This window comes from Heterodontus francisci, chromosome 17 (assembly GCF_036365525.1).
Source record: "Heterodontus francisci isolate sHetFra1 chromosome 17, sHetFra1.hap1, whole genome shotgun sequence".
Classification (NCBI taxonomy): Eukaryota; Metazoa; Chordata; class Chondrichthyes; order Heterodontiformes; family Heterodontidae; genus Heterodontus; species Heterodontus francisci.
The window spans coordinates 1,807,302-1,830,421 of NC_090387.1; the positions used below are offsets into that span (position 1 = coordinate 1,807,302).

Here is a 23,120-nt window from a genome sequence, read left to right on the forward strand (position 1 = left end):
ACCATAGGAAAACCCTTAAGAACCTGGAATCATCTGTTGGATCACTATCTTGAGAGCTGTGATGAGGACATGGGTGAAGGCACAGAGTGACACCACAACACTGGGGAGCAAGGTGTTACCCATGGGGAAAACAGAGATGTTATTCACAGGAACAGATGTGTATTAGGGGGTTTCCATAACAAGACGAATAGACTTGCTTGTTTGCAGCCATGACCAAGAGTGCATAAGCTAATGGAGCACATAGGAGGAAATTCAGATAGAATTCATGATCCATACAGCAATCAATAATGTAGGAAAGGGTGGGGTGGAGGTTTGGTAGGGGGTTAGCTTCCAGATTAGAGGCACAAACTCATGGGTATTTCAGAGTTACTCCCACTGCCTTGTGCTGAAACAGTCAGATCGAAACAGATTTGAAACATCAACTCATGATTCACTTAAATTGAACCAGTGCCAGCCTTCTTGTAGAGGGTAGATAGATAGGGGAGTAGTAGGGGAGGATTTAAACTAGTAAAGTTGGAGGGGAGATTTAACCATTCTGTTCGCAATCTTGGTGTTATATTTGACCCCGAGATGAGCTTCTGACAATATATTTGCGCCAACATTAAGACTGCCTATTTTCACCTTTGGAATACTACCCAACTTCACCCTGTCTCAGCTCATCTGCTGCTGAAACCCTCATTCATGTCTTTGTTACCTCAAGACTTGACCATTTCAACGCATTCCTGGCTGGTCACCCACATTCTAGCCTATGGAAACATGAGGTCATCCAGAACTCTGCTGCCCCATGTCTTAACTCGCACCAAGTCCTGTCCCCCGTTACTCCCGTGCTTGCTGATCTACATTGGCTCCCCGTCAAGCAACATCTTGATCTTAAAATTCTCATCCTTGTTTTCAAATCCCTCCATGGTCTCATCTCTCCCTATCTCTGTAACTTCCTCCAGCCCCACAACCCTCTGCGATATCTGCGCTCAACCAATTCTGGGGTCTTGTGCGTCCCCAATTTTAATCACTCCACAATTGGCTGCCGTGCATTCTGCTTAGGGCCTAAGTTTTGGAATTCCCTTGCTTCACCTCTCCGCCTCTCCACATCACATTCCTCCTTTAAGACACCCCTTAAAACTGACCTCTTTGACCAAGCTTTCTGGTCATCTGACCTAATAGATCCTTATGTAGCTCGGTGTCATATTTTGTTTTATAATGCTCCTGTGAAGCACCTTGGGACATTTTATAGCGTGAAAGGCACTATATAAATAAAAGCTGTTCATAAAATCTTAGAATGGTTAAAGCACAGAAGGAGGCCATTTGGCCCATCGTGTCTCTGCTGACTCTCTGTAAGAGTAACTCACCTAGTCCCACTCTCCTGCCTTTTCCCTGCAGCCATGCAGATTTTTTCTTTTCAGATAATTATCCAATTCTCTTTTGAAGGCCTCGATTGAATCTGCCTCCACCACACGGGGGAGATGGTGGCATAGTGGTAATGTCACTGGATTAGTAATAGAGAGGCCCAGGCTAACTTAATGTATCTAAGTTTGCTGATGATACAAAGCTCAGTGGAAAAGTAAGCTGCAGGGAGGATGTAGAGAGGCTGCAAAGAGATATAGACAGGTTAGGTGAGTGGGTAACAAGATGACAAATGGAGTATAATGTAGGGAAGTGTGAAGTTGTTCACTTTGGTCCTAAAAATAGAAAAACAGAATATTTTTTAAAAGATGTGAAACTGTTAAGTGTTGGTGTTCAGAGAGACTTGGGGGAACTCGTACAAGGAATGTACAAAGTTAACATGCAGATGCAGCAGGCTATTAGGAAGGCAAATGGCATGTTAGCCTTTATTGCAAGGGGATTGGAGTACAGGAATAAAGAAGTCTTACTAAAATTGTTTAGGACTTTGGTGAGACTGCACCCAGAATACTGTGTGCAGTTTTGGTCTCCATATTTAAGAAAGGATATACTTGCACTGGAGGCAGTGCAGCGAAGATTTACTAAGTTGGTCTCAGGGTTGTGAAAGGGTTGTCCAATGATGAGGCTGAGTAAATAAGGACTATATCCTCTGGAGTTTAGAAGAATGAGAGATAATTTAATTGAGACATACAAGATTCTGAAAGGGTTTGATAGGGTAGAAGCTCAGAGATTATTTCCACTGGTCAGGGAATCTAGAACACGGGGACACAGTCTCAGGATAAGGGGCCAATCATTCAGGACTGAGATGAGGAGAAATTACTTCACTCAAAGGGTTGTGAATCTTTGGAATTCTCTACCCCAGAGGGTTGTGGATTTTCTATCATTGAATATATTTAAGGCTGGGATAGATAGATTTTTGATCTCTCAGGGAATCAAGGGATATGGGGAGCGGGCAAGAAAGTGGAATTGAAGCTCAAGATCAGCCATGATCGTATTGAATGGTGGAGCAGACTCGATGGGCCATATGGTCTACTTCTACTCCTATTTCTTGTATTCTTGTGTTCTAATGCCTTGGGGACATGGGTTCAAACCCACCAGGGCAGCTGGTGGAATTTAAATTCAATTAATTAAAAATCTTGAATTGAAAGCTGCTCTCAATAATGCTGCCATGAAACTATCATTGATTGTTGTAAAAACCTATCTGGTTCACTAATGTCCTTTAGGGAAGGAAATCTGCTGTCGTTACCTGGTTTGGCCTACATGTGACTCCAGACCCACAGCAATCTGGTTGACTCTTAACTGCCCTCTGAAATGGTCTAGCAAGCCTGTCAAGGGTAATTAGGGATGGGCAACAACTGCTGGCCTTGTCAGCGATGCCCACATGCCCATGTCAGGCAGTACATGCCAGATCCTAACCACTTGCTGTGTAAAACTGTTTTCCTCATATTGGCGTTGCTTCTTTTGCTAATCACCTTAAATCGGTGTCCTCTTGTTCTGGATCTTTCTGCCAATGGGTGGGATCAGTTTCTCCCTATCTACTCTGTCCAGACCCCTCATGATTTTGAACACCTTTATCAAATCTCCTCTTAATCTTCTCTTTTCCAAGGAGAACAGCCCCAGCTTCTCCAACCTGTTCAATCAACTGAAGCTCCTCATCTCTGGAACCATTCTCGTGAATCTTTTCTGCACCCTCTCTAATGACTTAACATCCTTCCTAAATTGTGGTGCCCAGAACTGGACGATATTCCAGTTGAGGTCAAACCAGTGTCTTATACAGGTTTATTATCTCCTTGTCCTTGTACTCTATTCCCCTATTTATACAGCCCAGGATCCTGTATGCTTTATTAACTGCTTTCTTCAATGCTTTGTGCACATATACCCCCAGGTCATGCTGCTCCTTCACCTACTTTAGAATTGTATTCTTTATAGTTGTTTAGTAGTACAGAACTTGACTATTGCTGAAAATAGAGATATGTTGTTGAAGCTTTGTATCTTGTACTCATCAGGACAATTCGCAAGAATAACCAATGTAAGGGAACACAACTTATCCTGCATGAGCAGAGAGTGCTGATTGGTTGGCAAGTGAACTCTACATATATTAATACACAGGGCCCTGTTCTTTGCAGATGAAAAGAATATGTACAAACATTGCGCCAGTTTCAGCAGAACAAAATAAGTGGCAGTCATTCGCCGGTTCATTCTTCAGGGCAATGCCTTGACCAATCAGAGTCAAGCTGCCTGGTTTAAATTTCAAACAAAGGTTGACAGTTAACCGAGGTTAAACTGACTGGCCTATAGCTGCTGGCCTGTGTACAAGGGTGTAACATTTGAAATTCTCCAGTCCTCTGGCACCATCCCTGTATCTAAAGAAGATTGGAAAATTATGGCCAGTGCCTGTGTAATTTTCAATCTTGCATTCCTCAGTATCCTTGGATACATCTCATCTGGTCCTGGTGACTTATCAACTTTTAAGTACAGCCAGCCTATCTAATACCTCATCCTATCAACCTTTAGCCCATCCAGTTTCTCAACTACCTTCTCTTTTACTATGACTTTGACAGCATCTTCCTTGATAAGGACAGATGCAAAGTACTCATTTATTATCTCAGCCATGCCCCCGCCTCCATGCATAAATCCCCTTTTAGGTCCCTAATTGGCCCCGCTCCTCCTTTTACCATTCTTTTACTATTTATGGACCTATTGAAGACTTTTAGATTCCCTTTTATCTTAGCTGCCATTTTCATCTCATACTCTCTCTTTGCTTCTCTTATTTACTTTTTCACTTCCCTTCGGAACCTTCTGTATTCAGCCAGGTTCTCGGTTGTATTATCCACCTGAGATCTGTCATATGCATCATTTTTCTGTTTCTACTTGCTCTCTATCGTCATCCCGGAAGCTCTGGATCTGTTTGCCCTACCTTTCCTCTCGTGGGAATGTACCTTGACTGCACTGTTGTCATCAGACAATAAAATAGAGATCAGATTTATTTATTATTTATTTAGAGATACAGCACTGAAACAGGCCCTTCGGCCCACCGAGTCTGTGCCGACCATCAACCACCCATTTATACTTAATCCTACACTAATCCCATATTCGTACCACATCCCCTATATTCCCCAACCACCTACCTATACTAGGGACAATTTATAATGGCCAATTTACCTATCAACCTGCAAGTCTTTGGCTGTGGGAGGAAACCGGAGCACCCGGAGGAAACCCACTACAAAGGGATGCTGTGAAGGGTAGGTTTAGGTGGGTAGGTGAGAATGCTGGAAGATACTGAACTCGAGGCTATTGTGGTATTTGGGAAGTATGATGTAATAGGGATCATGAGCATTATTAATCCCCATGATGGAAAGGAGTGCAACATGCAAAAAAGGACAGACTAGACAGGAAAGGAGGCTATTGTTCTGTGTCAGGAAGGGAAAGAACCCATTGGTACAAGCTAAGCCAATGAGGTAGTCATAGATTCATAGAGCTATACAGCACAGAAACAGGCCCTTTGGCCCATCGTGTCTGTACCGACCATCAAGCACCTAGTGTTGCCAGAATTACATAGTGCGAAGGGAGCAGAGTTAATTCTAGGCATTTGTTTAAACCATTGGGTCGGAAAAAAAGATTGTGGATAGGAATATAGGATTTCAACAGTGACAATGTAAGGACCCCCAACACTATTGACACAAGGACCGTGTCATAATGACAGTGGAGGGGCTCCCATCACCAACATTCCCTCGAAGATCTTGGCTGCACAGTAATCAGGAGTGTGCTGTGCAGGGGACTAACAGGGCACACGCAAGCAGCGGTCCCTTTAAGATGTGCACATATTCTTCTGTGTGGCAATCTTAACGGGAATGCCCAAAATGGCTGCGAACAGGGAAGAGGCATTAAAGAGAACACTGCCCATCACTAACGACACAAATATAAGGACCCCCATTACTGACAACTCAGTACAAGGACCCCACCACTGAAGACGCAGTATAAGGACCCCATTGTTAATTGCATATTAATTGTGTTTAATTGTATGCAGGTGGTGGGCATTAACTGGGGATTTGCTTGAGCCCCTATAAATAGACACAGACTGAGACTGTAGTTGTTGGATTTGGAGGTGTATTCTTGCAGTGTGTAACTAAATAAATGATTACAAAATTATTAAGGTTGGCTCTAGTTCTATCCTTCACCAACTGCATTTCTGGAATATAACATCCATCACTCACACAATATGGATGAAAATGGAATAGTGTAGGTCAGATGGTTTCACAGGTCGGCGCAACATCGAGGGCCGAAGGGCCTGTACTGCGCTGTAATGTTCTAATTCTAATTCTAATACGAGGACCCATATCACTAATGACACGATATAAGGACCCCTATCACTGACGCAATATATGGGCTGCCATTATTGACACAATATGAGAACAGCCATCACTAACAACATAGTGCAGGACATCATCACTAACCATACACTATAAAGACTTCCATCATTCATAATACAATATAAGGACTCCCATTACTTCTTTGGCCTCCTTGTCTTGAGAGACAATGGATAAGCGCCTGGAGGTGGTCAGTGGTTTGTGAAGCAGCGCCTGGAATGGCTATAAAGGCCAATTCTAGAGTGACAGACTCTTCCACAGGTGCTGTAGATAAAATTGGTTGACAGGGCTGTTACACAGTTGGCTCTCTCCTTGCGCTTCTGTCTTTTTTCCTGCCAACTGCTAAGTCTCTTCGACTCGCCACACTTTAGCCCCGCCTTTATGGCTGCCCGTCAGCTCTCAAGATCGCTGGCAACTGACTCCCACGACTTGTGATCAATGTCACAGGACTTCATGTCACGTTTGCAGACGTCTTTAAAGCGGAGACAAGGACGGCCGGTGGGTCTGATACCAGTGACGAGCTCGCTGTACAATGTGTCCTTGGGGATCCTGCCAACTTCCACGCGGCTCACATGGCCAAGCTTTGTAGGGTGTATATGCTGGGGATGTTGGCCGCCTCGAGGACTTCAGTGTTGGAGATATGGTCCTGCCACCTGATGCCAAGGATTCTCCGGAGGCAGCGAAGATGGAATGAATTGAGACGTCGCTCTTGGCTGACGTACGTTGTCCAGGCCTCGCTGCCGTAGAGCAAGGTACTGAGGACACAGGCTTGATACACTTGGACTTTTGTGTTCTGTGTTAGTGCGCCATTTTCCCGCACTCTCTTGGCCAGTCTGGACATAGCAGTGGAAGCCTTTCCCGTGCGCTTGTTGATTTCTGCATCGAGAGACAGGTTACTGGTGATAGCTGAGCCTAGGTAGGTGAACTCTTGAACCACTTCCAGAGTGTGGTCGCTGATATTTATGGATGGGGCATTTGTGACGTCCTGTCCCATGATGTTCGTTTTCTTGAGGCTGATGGTTAGGCCAAATTCGTTGCAGGCAGCTGCAAACCTGTCGATGAGTTTCTGCAGCCACTCTTCAGTGTGAGATGTTAATGCAGCATCATCAGCAAAGAGGAGTTCCCTGATGAGGACTTTCCGTACTTTGGACTTCGCTCTTAGACGGGCAAGGTTGAACAACCTGCCACCTGATCTTGCGTGGAGGAAAATTCCTTCTGAAGACTTGAACGCATGTGAGAGCAGCAGGGAGAAGATCCCAAAGACTGTAGGTGCGAGAACACAGCCCTGTTTCACGCCACTCAGGATAGGAAAGGGGTCTGATGAGGCGCCGCTACGCTGAATTGTGCCTTTCATATTGTCATTGGGATCATGTTTACAAGAGGCTACAAAGGCTCTGCTGTATCCACATGGCCACATGAATAGGTGCTTCACCAATACCATCACTGCCATTCAGACTACAACACTGCTGTTGTACAACATTACTATTGGTGCAATTAAAGTTTGCTGGTGCTATCAGGCTAAGCGTCTTGAAGTGAATCGGTGGAGCTTTGGAAAATGTTTGATTTTTTAGAATATTTTAGGCTGGTGAGGTGGACTGAATAATCTTTTATGTTCTCAGGTTGTGTGCGACTACTTTTTACAGCAGTGTTGTAGTCTGAATGGCAGTGATGGTATTGGTGAAGCGCCTATTCATGTGGCCATGTGGATACAGCAGAGCCTTTGTAGTCTCTTGTAAACATGGTCCTAATGGCAAGTGCCTCGCTGACACTGATGGTGGGATGCAGCCCTTTGTTTATCCCCCAGTGTCATGCCAGGGGCAGTATCTGCAGCAACAGCACTTCTCCACTTCCCTCCCTTGGCCCAGCCACATGACATATGCAGTGCGCTGTTATCTGTGTTCCTGCTACTCAGATATCCGGAGTCTGCAAGTTGCTCCTTTCCTGCCAGCTTGCTATCTCCACTATAAGGAGGTTCCTCTTACTTGGACAGCTTGCTTTAGACATGGGAGCTGCCCTCCTATCCAAACTTGGATGGGATGTATTGGTTTCCCGGGACCACATTACCCAGTGTCCCACTGCCTCGCTGCTGGTCCAATTGTATTTACTATCTGGGCTATTTCTAGAACTATCTGTTAGCAACAACTCAGAGCCAGTAGGAAGTGTGAGAACCTGTAATTCCAGTAGTTTCTAACATAAATGGTTCAGGTTGTGGATGTAGATTTTTTAAAAATTGATTGTTCTGTTGCTTTCACTGATGGATATCTCATATCCAGAGATGGATATCTCTGCTCATGGGAGTTGCACAGTTCCTTACTGAACTGGCAAAGATCAACATAATTAATGAAGAGCAGGATGGTGGGCAGTAGACCAGAGTTCACGGTGTCTGTGTAGTTCCTTTCACCCAGTCTTGTCTCTCTTACCCCCCCCCCCCCCCACCATCACCTCCAGCCCCAACCTGCCTCAATGTTGGACCTTGTAAAACCAGGCAAGAAGCAGCATCCCTCATCCCAACATATCCCAGATGAGCACCTCTGTCACTACTTCTGTCTCACTGTATCTGTCTAAGAGGTAATGAGTTTGAGAGTTCAGCTCCCATCATTTCCAATTCCCTCTCGAAACATGAGCACCTTAACATCCCACACTCTCATTACTCAACCTAATGGATTATTTTTGCAGTCAATTAAGTGTTTTGTTATGCAGATGACAGAGTGAGTAAATATCACTGCCGTAATTAACGCCCAGAAATGCCGGCTGTATTTCCTCTCAGCTGCTCACAGCATCTGTATATTTGTTTCACCTGATACATGCGAGACATGCAGGACAAATTTTTCACCCTTGTTTAGAAATTCAATCTTCTACCTGAGCTTGTACTATTGGTGTTGATCTCCCTTCCTGACCAGTGAGATGCTGTTAGCGACACTGTTAATACTGTAATGCTGCTGAGAGAGACAGGAAGAGAGTGGCAGAGAGATGTTCAAACAATCTAAGGCATGAAACTCAGCATCAAGATCAGGCACCAGCCCAGAGGTTGGTAACTTTACTAACAAGAGCTATTTTTAAAATTTAGTCAAAAATGCAATACCTTAAGAGCCAGAATGCTGTTACTCAAATGCCAACAATAATGAAAAACAGGACTGACACATTTCAACAAAATTTTAAAATAGTTGTGAATTGAATAATACTTCCAAACAAGTACAATGGTAATAAAAGTTTATTGGTCATAAAGTCAGAAGTGGGGATATCTGCTGATGATTGTATGATGTTCTGTACCATTCACGACTCCTCAGAGACTGAAGCAGTCCATGTCGATATGCAGCAAGACCTGGATAACATTCAGGCTTGGGCTGATAAATGGCAAGTAACATTTGCGCCACACAAGTGCCAGGCAATGACGATCTCAAACAATAAAGAATCTAACCAAAATAAAAGCACAATGCTGCAGATGCTGGAAATCTGAAATAAAAACAAGAAATGCTGGAAATACTCAACAGGTCTGGCAGCATCTGTGGAAAAAGAAGCAGAGTTAACGTTTCAGGTCAGTGACCCTTCATCAGAATCTAACCATCTCCCCATGACATTCAACAGCATTACCTTTGCTGAATCCCTCACTATTACTTTTTTTGAAGAATTAACAAGGAAAGTAGATGAGGGTAGTGCAGTTGATGTGGTCTACATGGATTTTAGCAAGGCTTTTGACAAGGTGCCACATGGCGGACTGGTTAAAAAAAATAAAATCATATGGGATACAAGGAACATCCCAGTGTTAGCTGTAAGTCAGGGAATGGAAGGGAGGGAGGAACTCAAGAAAATTGCAATCAGCAGAAAAGTGGTACTGAACAAATAGTTGGAGCTGCAGGCCGGGTCCTGATGGACTTCATCCTAGGGTATTAAAAGAAGTGGCTAGTGAGATAGTTGATGCATTAGTTTTAATTTTCCAAAATTCCCTAGATTCGGGGAAGGTTCCATTAGATTGGAAAGTAGCAAATGTTACTCCTTTGTTCAAAAAGGGAGGGAGACAGAAAGCAGGAAACTACAGGCCAGTTAGCTTAACATCTGTCTTAGGGAAAATGTTAGAAGCTATTATTCAAAACGTTATAGCAGGGCATTTAGAAAAATTCAAGGTAATCAGACAAGGTCAACATGGCTTTGTGAAAGGGAAATCATGTTTAACCAATTTATTGGAGTTCTTTGAGGGAGTTACATGTGCTTTGGATAAAGGGGAACCGGTGGATGTATTGTACTTAGATTTCCAGAAGGCATTTGATACGGTGCCACATCAAAGGTTACTGCAGAAAATAAAAGCTCATGGTGTAGGGGGTAACATTATTGGCATGGATAGAAGATTGGCTAGCTAACAGGAAACAGAGAGTAGGTATTAATGGGTCATTTTCTGCTTGGCAAGATGTAACAAGTGGTGTGCCACAGGGATCAGTGCTGGGGCCTCCACTTTTTACAATTTATAAAAATGAATTAGATGAAGGGACCGAAGGTGTAGTTGCTAAATTTGCTGATGACACAAAGATAGGTAGGAAAGTAACTTGTGAAGAGGACATAAGGAGGCTACAAAGGGATATGGATAGGTTAAGTGAGTGGGCAAAGATCTGGCAAATGGAGTATAATGTGGGAAAGTGGGAAATTGTCCACTTTGGCAGGAAGAATAAAAAAGACTATCTAAATGGTGAGAGATTGCAGAGTTCTGAGATGTAAAGGGATCTGGGTGTTCTAGTGCATGAACCGCAGGTACAGCACTTAATTACGAAAGCTAATAGAATGTTATCGTTTATCGCGAGGGGAATTGAATACAAAAGTAGGGAGCAAAATACTGCGGATGCTGGAAATCTGAAACAAAAACAAGAAATGCTGGATTCACTCAGCAGGTCTGGCAGCATCTGTGGAAAGAGAAGCAGAGTTAACGTTTCGGGTCAGTGACCTGTGTTCCGAAGAAGGGTCACTGACCCGAAACGTTAACTCTGCTTCTCTTTCCACAGATGCTGCCAGACCTGCTGAGTGAATCCAGCATTTCTTGTTTTTGTTACAAAAGTAGGGAGGTTGTGCTTCAGCTATACAGAGCAAAGGTGAGACCACATCTGGAGTACTGTGTACAGTACTGGTCTCCTTATTTAAGGAAGGATATAAATGTGTTGGAGGCAGTATAGAGAAGGTTTATTAGACTAATACCTGGAATGGGCGGGCTGTCTTATGAGGAAAGATTGGACAGGCTAGGCTTGTATCCGCTGGAATTTAGAAGAGTAAGAGATGACATGATTGAAACATATAAGATCCTGAGCGGTCGTGACAGGGTGGATGTAGAAAGGATGTTTCCCCATGTGGGAGAATCCAGAACTGGGGTCACTGTTTAAAATAAGGGGTCGCCCATTTAAGACAGAGATGAGGAGAAATTCTTTCTCTCAGAGGGTCATGAGTCTTTGGAATTCTCTTCTTCAAAAGGCAGTGGAAGCAGAGTCTTTGAATATTTTTAAGGCAGAGGGAGATAGATTCTTAATAAGCAAGTGGGTGGAAGGTTATCGGGGGTAGGTGGAAATGTGGAGAAATGAATTCAGTCATGAACTTATTGAATGGCGGAGCAGGCTCGAAGGGCTGAGTTGCCTATTCCAGCTCCTAATTCATGTATTTGTATGCTCCAGGGAAATGCAGTAAGGTGGATACAAATTGGCTCAGTGGCAGGAAACAAAGGGTAATTGTTGACGGGTGTTTAAGCGACTGGAGGGCTGTTTCCAGTGGCGTTCTGCAGGGCTCTGTACTGGATCCCCTGCTTTGTGTGGCATATATTAACGATTTGGATGTAAATGTAGGGGGCATGATCAAGAAGTTTCAGACAACACAAAGATTGGCCGTGTGGTAGGCTGCAGGAAGATATTGATGGTCTGGTCACATGGGCAGAAAAGTGGCAAATGGAATTCAGCTTGGAGAACTGTGAGGTGATGCATTTGTGGAGGTCAAACAAGGCAAAGGAGTACATGATTAATGGGAAAGTACTGAGAAGTGTAGAGGAAGTGAGTGACCGTGGAGTGAATGTCCACAGATCCCTGAAGGTAGCAGGACAGGTCAATAAGGTGGTTAAGAAGGCATATGGAATCCTTTCCTTTATTAGCCGAGGTATAGAATACAAGATCAGGGAGGTTATGTTGGAACTGTATAACTCATTGGTTAGGCCACAACTTGAGTACTGTGTGCAGTTCTGGTCACCTCATTACAGAAAGGATGTAATTGCACTAGAGAGGGTACAGAGGAGATTTACGAGTCTCAGTAGGAATCTAGTACTAGGGACTATATAGTTAAGTGTATCATAATTTAGTAAGGATTTAATAAGTATTTATTTATCTTAAATTAATTTATTAATTAGTGCTAGAAATGTCAGTTAGAGGGGTGAAGTGCTTCACCTGTGAGATGTGGGAGGTCCGTGACGCTTCCAGCGTTCCGGGCGACTACATCTGCAGGAAGTGTACCCAGTTGCAGCTCCTCACAGACCGCATGGATCGGTTGGAGCAGCAACTGGATGCACTTAGGAGCATGCAGGTGGTGGAAAGCGTCATAGACAGGAGTTTTAGAGAAGTGGTTACACCCAAGGTGCAGGCAGATAGATGGGTGACAGCTAGAAGGGGCAGGCAGACAGTGCAGGAATCCCCTGTGGCTATCCCCCTCTCTAACAAGTATACCGTTTTGGATACTGTTGGGGGGGATGGCCTATCAGGGGAAAAAAGCAGCAGCCAGAGCAGTGGCACCACGGCTGGCACTGTTGTTCAGCAGGGAGGGACAAAGCGCAGAAGAGCAATAGTTATAGGGGACTCTATAGTCAGGGGCACAGATAGGAGCTTCTGTGGACGTGAAAGAGACTCCAGGATGGTATGTTGCCTCCCTGGTGCCAGGGGCAAGAATGTCTCTGAACGGACGGGGGGCATTCTGAAGGGGGAGGGTGAACAGCCAGAGGTTGTGGTACACATCGGTACCAACGACATAGGCAGGAAGAGTGACGAGGTCCTGCAGGGGGGGTTTAGGGAGTTAGGTAGTAAGTTAAAAGACAGGACCTCTAGGGTTGTAATCACGGGATTACTCCCTGTGCCACGTGCCAGTGAGGCTAGGAATAGGAAGATAGTGCAGCTAAACACGTGGCTGAACAGCTGGTGTAGAAGGGAGGGTTTCAGATATCTGGATCATTGGGATCTCTTCAGGGACAGATGGGACCTGTACAAGAAGGACGGGTTGCATCTAAACTGGAAGGGCACTAATATCCTGGCTACAAGGTTTGCTAGCGTCACTCGGGAGGGTTTAAACTAGTGTGGCAGGGGGGTGGGAACCAGAGCAGTAGGACAGCGAGTGAAATAAATGAGGAGGACATAGTAAATAAGGCCAGTAAGACTAAGAGGAAGAGTAGGCAGGGAAATGTTGCTGAGCACAGCGGGACTGGTGGTCTGAAGTGCATTTGTTTCAATGCGAGTAGAACAGGTAAGGCAGATGAACTTAGAGCTTGGATTAGTACTTGGAAATATGATGTTGTTGCTGTTACAGAGACTTGCTTGAGGGAAGGGCAGGATTGGCAGCTAAATGTTCCAGGATTTAGAAGCTTCAGGCGGGATAGAGGGGGATGTAAAAGGGGTGGGGAGTTGCATTACTGGTTAAGGAGAATATCACAGCTGTACTGCGGGAGGACACCTCAGAGGGGTCATGCAGCGAGGCAATATGGGTGGAGCTCAGGAATAGGAAGGGTGCAGTCACGATGTTGGGGATTTACTACAGGCCTCCCAACAACCAGTGGGAGGTAGAGGAGCAGATATGTAGACAGATTTTGGAAAGATGTAAAGGTAACAGGGTTGTGGTGGTGGGTGATTTTAACTTCCCCTATATTGACTGGGACTCACTTAGTGCTAGGGGTTGGATGGGGCAGAATTTGTGAGGAGCATCCAGGAGGGCTTCTTGAAACAATATGTAGATAGTCCAACTAGGGATGTGGCCATTCTGGACCTGGTATTGGGGAATGAGCCCGGCCAGGTGGTCGAAGTTTCAGGGGGGAGCATTTCGGGAACAGTGACCATAATTCCATAAGTTTTAAGGTACTTGTGGATAAGGATAAGAGTAGTCCTCGGGTGAAGGTGCTAAATTGGGGGAAGGCTAATTATAACAATATTAGGCACGAACTGAAGAATTTAGATTGGGGGCGGCTGTTTGAGGGTAAATCAACATCTGACATGTGGGAGTCTTTCAAACGTCAGTTGATTAGAATCCAGGACCAGCATGTTCCTGTGAGGAAGAAGGACAAGTTTGGCAAGTTTCGGGAAGCTTGGATAACACGGGATATTGTGAGACCCGTCAAAAAGAAAAAGGAAGCATTTGTAAGGGCTGGAAGGCTAGGAACAGACGAATCCCTTGAGGAATATAAAGACAGTAGGAAGGAGCTTAAGCAAGGAGTTAGGAGGGCTAAAAGGGGTCATGAAAAGTCATTGACAAACAGGATTGAGGAAAATCCCAAGGCTTTTTATACGTATATAAAGAGCAAAAGGGTAACCAGGGAAAGGGTTGGCCCACTCAAGGACAGAGATGGGAATCTATGCGTGGAGCCAGAGGAAATGGGCGAGGTGCTAAATGAGTACTTTGCATCAGTATTCACCAAAGAGAAGGACTTGGTGGATGATGAGCCGAGGGAAGGGAGTGGAGATAGTCTCAGTCATCTCATTATCAAAAAGGAGGAGTTGTTGGGTGTCTTGCAAAGCATTAAGGTAGATAAGTCTCCAGGGCCTGATGGGATCTACCCTAGAATACTGAGGGAGACAAGGGAAGAAATTGCTGGGGCCTTAACAGAAATCTTTGCATCCTCATTGGCCACAGGTGAGGTCCCAGAGGACTGGAGAATAGCCAATGTTGTTCCTTTGTTTAAGAAGGGTAGCAAGGATAACCCAGGAAATTATCAGCCGGTGAGCCTTACGTCAGCGGTAGGGAAATTATTAGAGAGGATTCTTCGGGACAGGATTTACTCCAATTTGGAAACAAACGAACTTATTAGCGAGAGGCAGCATGGTTTTGTGAAGGGGAGGTCGTGTCTTACTAATTTGATTGAGTTTTTTGAGGAAGTGACAAAGATGATTGATGAAGGAAGGGCAGTGGATGTTATCTATATGGACTTCAGTAAAGCCTTTGACAAGGTCCCTCATGGCAGACTGGTACAAAAGGTGAAGTCACGCGGGATCAGAGGTGAGCTGGCAAGATGGATACAGAACTGGCTCGGTCATAGAAGACAGAGGGTATCAGTGGAAGGGTGTTTTTCTGAATGGGATGTGACTTGTGGTGTTCCGCAGGGATCAGTGCTGGGACCTTTGGTCTTTGTAGTATATATAAATGATTTGGAGGAAAATGTAGCTGGTCTGATTAGTAAGTTTGCGGACGACACAAAGGTTGGTGGAGTTCCGGATAATGATGAGGATTGTCAGAGGATACAGCAGGATATAGATCGGTTGGAGACTTGGGCGGAGAAATGGCAGATGGAGTTTAATCTGGACAAATGTGAGGTAATGCATTTTGGAAGGTCTAATGCAGGTGGGAGGTATACAGTAAATGGCAGAACCCTTAGGAGTATTGACAGGCAGAGAGATCTGGGCGTACAGGTCCACATGTCACTGAAAGTGGCAACGCAGGTGGATAAGGTAGTCAAGAAGGCATACAGCATGCTTGCCTTCATCGGTCGGGGCATAGAGTATAAAAATTGGCAAGTCATGTTGCAGCTGTACAGAACCTTAGTTAGGCCACACTTAGAATATTGTGTGCAATTCTGGTCGCCACACTACCAGAAGGACGTGGAGGCTTTGGAGAGGGTACAGAAGAGGTTTACCAGGATGTTGCCTGGTCTGGAGGGCATTAGCTATGACGAGAGGTTGGAAAAACTCGGATTGTTTTCACTGGAACGACGGAGGTGGAGGGGCGACATGATAGAGGTTTACAAAGTTATGAGCGGCATGGACAGAGTGGATAGTCAGAAGCTTTTTCCCAGGGTGGAAGAGTCAGTTACTAGGGGACATAGGTTTAAGGTGAGAGGGGCAAAGTTTAGAGGGGATGTGCGAGGCAAGTTCTTTACACAGAGGGTGGTGAGTGCCTGGTCCTTGCTGCCAGGGGAGGTGGTGGAAGCAGGTACGATAGCGACGTTTAAGAGACATCTTGACAAATACATGAATAGGAAGGGAATAGAGGGATATGGGCCCCGGAAGTGCAGAAGGTGTTAGTTTAGGCAGGCATCAAGATCGGCGCAGGCTTGGTGGGCTGAATGGCCTGTTCCTGTGCTGTACTGTTCTTTGTACAAGGATGTTGCCAGGACTGAAAAATGCAGCTATGAGGAAAGATTGGATCGGCTGGGGTTGTCCTCCTTGGAACAGAGAAGGCTGAGGGGAGATCTGATTGAAATGTACAAAATTGTGAGGGGCCTGGATAGAGTGGAGATGAAGGGTCTATTCACCTTAGCAGAGAGGTCAGTAATGAGGGGGCATAGATTTAACAAAGTGATTCCTGACAATGCAGCTGGCCACTGATGTCATCAGGCTGCGCCTAGGCGCACATGCGCAGACGGGCTCCTGCTCTCTGCGCGTGCGCTGTGTTCCGACTTACCAGGACTGGTTAGCGCATGCGCCCCACGACGTCATCGCGTGACGTGTGTATCTTCGGGCAACGCGCCTGGTCGGCCTCTGTGCATGCGCTTTACGCACAGCAATGCAACACTAACCCATGTGTAAAGCTCTGCTCCCCCCACCCCCCTCGCTGCTCTCTCCGGCTTCTCCGCTCCCCCCACCCCCCTTGTCCACGGCCCGCTCACTCGCCCCCTCCGCTCGCCCCCTCACTGCTCTCTCCGGCCACTTACCCCCCCCCCCCCCCCCGTCCATGGCCGGCTCTGCTGCACTCCTGCCCCCCGGTCCTCGGCCCGCTCCGCACCCCTCACCCTCCCCCCTCCGGCCCTCGCTCCGCTCCACTCACCCCCGTCCCACTCGGCTCGCCCCCCACCAGTCGCGCCCACTCTCTCTCTCTCTCTCGCCATTGTGTGCTGCCTTGTGTTTCGGTAAGGTTGCCTTCCTGTGATTATTTGAGCAGCGCCATCTTTAGTCCTGGCAGCTGCCTGACGTCACAGACTGTGACGTTTTAGTGACAGGCTGCCTTTGTGCATGTGCCACCGCAGTGCCACCTAGTGGTAGCGTTGTCAGCAAACGTAGCCGAGATTTAAAGTGATTGGTAGAAAAATCAGAGGGGAGATGAGGAAAAACTTTTTCACCCAGAGGATGGTGGGGTTCTGGACTTCACTGCCTGAAAGGGTAGTTGAGGCACATGATGCGTTACATCTTGCCAACCAGAAAATGACCCATTTATGCCTATTCTCTGTTCCTGTTAGCTAGCCAATCTTCTGTCATTCAAAAGGAGTCTGGAGATGCACCTCAAGTGCCGTAATCTGTAGGGCTACAGACCAAATGCTGGAAGGTGGGATTAGAATCGGTGGATCGTTTTTCGGCTGGCACAGACACGATGGGCCAAGTGGCCTCTTTCTGTGCCTTAAACTTTCTATGATTCTATCAACATCATGGGGGTTACCATTGACCAGAAACTGAACTGGAACAGCCACATAAATACTGAGGCGACAAGAGCAGGTCAGAGGCTGGGAAGTCTGCAGCAAGTAACTCATCTCCTGACTCCCCAAAGCCTGTCCACCATCTACAAGGCATAAGTCAGGAGTGTGATGGAATACTCTCCACTTGCCTGGATGACTGCAGCACCAACAACACTCAGGAATCTTGACACCATCCAGGACAAAGCAGACTACCTTAAACATTCACTCCTTCCAGTACTGATGCAAATTGGCAGAAGTGTGTACCATCTACAAGATGCACTGCAGCTACTCACTACACCTCCTTCAACAGCACCTTCCAAACCCATGATCGCCTCCACCTAGAAGGACAAGGACAGCAGACACGTGGGAACACCACTATCTGGCAAGTTCCCCTCCAAGCCACACGCCATCCTGACTTGGAACTATATCGCTCTTCCTTCACTGTTGCTGGGTCAAAATCCTGGAACAGAATCACAGAATAATACCATGCAGAAGAAGCCCTTTGGCCCATCAAGTCTGCAACGTTGCATTAAAACACCTGACCTGTCTACTTAATCCCATTTGCCAGCACTTGGCCCATAGCCTTGAATGTTATGACATGCCAAGTGCTCATCCAGGTACTTTTTAAAGGATGTGAGGCAACCCACCTCTACCACCCTCCCAGGCAGGGCATTCCAGACCATCACCACCCTCTGGGTAAAAACGTTCTTCCTCAAATTCCCCTTAAACTTCCTGCCCCTCACCTTAAACTTGTGTCCCCTCGTAACTGACCCTTCAACTAAGGGGAACAGCTGCTCCCTATCCACCCTGTCCATGCCCCTCATACTCTTGTACACCTCGATCAGGTCACCCCCTCAGTCTTCTCTGCTCCAGTGAAAACAACCCAAGCCTATCCAATCTCTCTTCATAGCTTAAATGTTCCATCTCAGGCAACATCCTGGTGAATTGCCTCGGCACTCCCTCCAGTGCAATCACATCCTTCCTATAATGTGGTGACCAGAATTGCACACAGTACTCCAGCTGTGGCCTTCCCAAAGTTCTGTACAACTTCAACATGACCTCCCTGCTTTTGTAATCTATGCCTCGATTGATAAAGGCAAGTGTCCCATATGCCTTTTTCACCACCCTATTAACCTGCCCTTCTGCCTTCAGAGATCTATGGACAAACACACCATGGTCCCTTTGTTCCTCGGAACTTCCCAGTGTCAGGCCATTCATTGAATACTTCCATGTCACATTACTCCTTCCAAAGTGTATCACCTCACACTTTTCAGCGTTAAATTCCATCTGTCACTTTTCTGCCTATTTGACCATTCCGTCTATATCTTCCTGTAACCCAAGACACTCCACCTCACTGTTAACCACTCGGCCAATCTTTGTGTCATCCGCGAACTTACTGATCCTACCCCCCACATAGTCATCTCTGTCGTTTATATAAATGACAAACAATAGGGGACCCAGCACAGATCCCTGTGGTACACCACTGGACACTGGCTTCCAGTCACTAAAACAGCCGTCTGTCATCATTCTCTGTCTCCTACAGCTAAGCCAATTTTGAATCCACCTTATCAAGTTACCTTGTATCCCATGTGCATTTGTTTTCTTGATAAGTCTCCCATGTGGGACCTTGTCAAAGGCTTTGCTGAAATCCATATAAACTACATCAACTGCACTCCCCTCATCTACACACCTGGTCACATGCTCAAAAAATTCAATCAAATTTGTTAGGCATGACCTCCCTCTGACAAAGCCATGCTGACTATTCCTAATCAAATTTAGCCTCTTCAAGTGGTGATTGATTCTCTCCTTCAGAATTTTCTCCAATAGTTTCCCGACCACTGACGTGAGACTCACTGGTCTGTAGTTCCCTGGCTTATCACTACAACCTTTCTTAAATAGTGGGACCACATTAGCTTTTCTCCAGTCCTCTGGCACCTCCCGCGTGGCCAGAGAGGAATTAAAAATTAGGGTCAGAGCCCCTGCAATCTCCATCCTCGTCTCCCACAGCATCCTGGGACACAAATCGTCCGGACCTGGAGATTTGTCCACTTTTAAGCCTTCCAAAACCTCCAATACCTTGTCACTCCCTATGACAATTTGCTCAAGAACCTCACAGTCTCTCTCTGAGTTCCATATCTACATCCTCATTCTCTTGGGTGAAGACAGATGTGAAGTATTCGTTCAGCACCCTACCAGTGTCCTCTGGCTCCACCCACAGATTTCCCCCTTGGTCCCTAATGGGTCCTACTCTTTCCCTGGTTATCCTCTTCCCATTGATATACTTATAGAATATCTTGGGATTTTCCCTACTTTTACCAGCCAGAGCTTTCTCATATCCCCTCTTTGCTCTCCTAATTGCTTTATTAAGCTCCATCCTACACTTTCTGTACTCCACTAATGCTTCCGTTGATTTGCTCTCCTTGTATTTGCTAAAAGCCTCTCTTTTCCTCCTCATCGTACCCTGAATGTTTCGGGTCATCCATGGTTCTCTGGGCTTGTTGCTCCTACCTATTATCCTAGAGGGAACATGTTGGGCCTGTACCCTCTCCATTTCCTTTTTGAATGCCCCCCACTGCTCTTCTGTAGATTTCCCGACAAGTAACTATTTCCAGTCTACCTTGGCCAGATCCTGCCTTATTTTACTAAAATTCACTCTCCCCCAATCCAAAACCTTTTTTTGCAACTTGTCTATTTCTTTCTCCATAACAAGATTAAATTGTACCATGTTGTGGTCACTATCACCAAAATGCACCCCCACCAACACATCAACCACCTGTCCAGCTTCATTCCCCAGAATTAGGTCCAGCACTGCACCCTCCCTTGTTGGATCCTCTACAAATTGAGCTAAAAAGATCTCCTGTATACATTTTAAGAACTCCACTCCATCTAAGCCCTTAACACGATGACTATCCCAGTTAATGTTGGGAAAGTTGAAATCACCTAATATAATTACCCTATTATTATTTTTACACACCTCTGTGAATTGCGCACATATTTGCTCCTCAGTTTCCCGCTGACTATCTGACGGTCTATAATGAACACCTGGCTGTCCCTTTTTTATTCCTAAACTCGACCTATAAAGCTTCATTTGATGCCCCCTCCAAGATATCATCTCTCCTTACTGCAGTAACTGACTCCTTAACTAATATTGCAATGCCCCCTCCTCTTTTACCCCTTCCTCTGTCTCGCCTGAAGATTCTATATCCCGGGATATTGAGCTGCCAATCCTGTCCCTCCCTCAACCATGTCTCCATGATGGCTACTATATCACAATTCCACGTGTCAATCCTTGCCCTTAACTCATCCGTTTTACAACTCACTCCCTAACTGCACTCTGGATGTACCTGCACCAGATGGACTGCAGAAGTTCAAGAAGGCAGCTCACCACCACCTTCTCAAGGGCAATTAGGGATGGGCAATAAATGCTGGCCCTGCCAGTGACACCCACATCCCATGAAACAACTCAATAAATACATTTAAACCCCATAAATTAAACATAAATTGACAGACAAATTGTATTCAATATATATGTTACAAATTACACATTAACTATCAGATACAACAAAGATAGATCTCTGGGATTTACTGGGCACTCCACTCAGCATTTATGGCACCAATTACAACCACAAAGTTCTTCAAAGCTCTGAACATCCTCAGGTAGATCTCCAGCTCCTTTCTTCCAAGGTACGGCCACCAATTCTCATCTGACAACATGAGTTCCGAAGAAGGGTCACTGACCCAAAACGTTAACTCTGCTTCTCTTTCCACAGATGCTGCCAGACCTGCTGAGTGGTTCCAGCATTTCTTGTTTTTATTTCAGATTTCCAGCATCCATAGTATTTTGCTTTTATTACTCATCTGACAACAGTTCCCTTCGGCCTGAACTCCATGTGTTTGGTCTTCACCACAACCGCTCACTTCTCCAGAGCCACCTCAGCTCTGCTCACAGTCTTGATGGCATGGATCCACCAGTATTACCTTTATCCGATCCTTTCAATTCCAGCCCTGTGCACTTTATGGCTGTGCCTGGTTTAATCAATTCCCTTAACTAACAGTAAACATCTGCAGCAACTTGTATTTGCCTATGGCCAGTTCCTGGATCCAGCCTCCGCTTTCTTCTGCCTGCCTGCACTTCACCTCTGTGTGATCAGGACTTGGATGGTTCTGTCTTTTAATCTGGTTCCAACCAGTTTCTGATTCTCCAGAAACCTGATGTTTTAGTTTCAGTTTCAGTTCGGGTCTGCCTCCAAAAAAACAAGCTTTGAAACTAGGGTCTGTGCACCTAACAGAATATTCGACAAGTCATCTGCTCAGACAACAACTCGCACACACTCCTCCACTGGTCCTGCAAACTGCGGATTACATCACAAATGTTAGAGTTGGAGTCTGAGGCTGGTGATGTGTTCAGTCAGGAATGCTCTTTGTCCCAGCTTATTTTACAATTACACACCCACTGGAGCTGAATCGGCAGTCCATTATTTTTCCACGCTCTTAATTTCTGCCTAATTTTTAACACATGAAGGAGAAATATGAGGTAATCTGGGAGGGAGGTGTTGGTGGGGCCTGTGTTTCTATGAGTATTGAGAGGAACTGCAAGTCCTGGTCTTTGTGTGTTGCCTTGTTACTTCTCAGTCAGCAGGGGCAGGACAGCAGCATTGAACTGCTGCAACTTTGTGAAGCAGCAATAGAGAGAGGCTGCGCTTGACATCGGAGGCTTGATGCCAGAGATCTACCATTAACCTGCTCCTGCCTGCAATGGTTTCAGATACCAATTGGAAAATGACAGCAAATGCTGACAAGTTTGTGTGTTCGGTGCCCCCTCCCCAATAAATGCTTTATCCTCATCTTTGTCAGCTCAAAAACAATTTTGAGGGAAGAAAATGCGATTCACACTATCTGAAGAATTATTTATGTCTTTTCAGATGCAATTACCCCAGTCGTTTGTAGCTGCGTTAAACATTGGGGCAAGCCTGTTCCTCCAGGCCCCTGTAAGTGAGCAGGGTGCTGGCACAGGTTAGTGACTAACTCCTGTAACTGGATAGGTGCTGCTGTATGTGTCTTTGGGTGCATGTGTGTGTGTACTGTTACGAGGGTTTCCATTTTTTGTTAAAACTTGAGAATCTATATTTTTAAAACTGAAAAGGGATTCCATGAATGTTGGAATCTTGAAGAAGCTGAACTTTGGGTGTTTTTCTTAAAAGAAGTTACCAGAAGGTTTGGAGTCTATGTAAACAAGTTTTACTGGAAGGCACATATTTGCAAAGAACCCAGGAGGGGGTTGTGTTCTAACCTGAAGGGACAGATGTTTACAAGGAAATGACAGACCATGATTTATAGCTATCACAGGATTGCTGCTAAACAGTTTTAGTTTCATTTGAACTGTTAAAAAGTCAGTTGGTTTGGCTACAAATAAGTAGTTGGAGTTTTCTTATTGACCTGCCAGGAGAACAGAAGCAAATCCAGACAGCTGATGTCTTTCTCTCTTTGAAGAATCCCTGTATCTTGAAAAGCAAATCCTGTGTCGTGTGTTTCCTGTTGCCTCCTGTATTTGAAGAAATCCTGCACGTTTGCAGAAACCTCACATCTTTGAAGGAACTTTGCATCGAATGTGTGAGATTTGAAATCTTTGTTGCTGCACACCTGATGTGCGACCCATGTGAAGCCTTCTGTGCTGAATCTCTTTGAAAGTCTACCCAAACGGACCATCAACATCGCCCGCAAAGAACAGTTCTCGGACGATTCCTAGTGGCAGCCACCTATTCACT

The 23,120-nt window shown here is 45.5% G+C and overlaps 1 protein-coding gene across 20 annotated transcripts in view; it reads left to right on the forward strand.

Annotated features, from left to right (window-relative positions):
- Positions 1-23,120, forward strand: part of cbfa2t3 (CBFA2/RUNX1 partner transcriptional co-repressor 3) — a 194,863-nt gene that overhangs the window by 41,190 nt on the left and 130,553 nt on the right. For 5 of the 20 annotated variants that reach the window (XM_068048964.1, XM_068048979.1, XM_068048963.1 and 2 more), the window contains exons 2-3: positions 3,405-3,476; positions 22,278-22,368. The exons of 4 other annotated variants lie outside the window; for them this stretch is intronic. In XM_068048964.1, coding sequence (XP_067905065.1) covers positions 22,278-22,368 — 91 coding nt within the window. In that variant the 5' untranslated portion in view covers positions 3,405-3,476. Of the gene's footprint in view, positions 1-3,404; positions 3,481-22,277; positions 22,369-23,120 lie in introns of those variants that run through there. 11 more of the 20 variants (XM_068048966.1, XM_068048965.1, XM_068048983.1 and 8 more) reach the window with 5 other exon arrangements.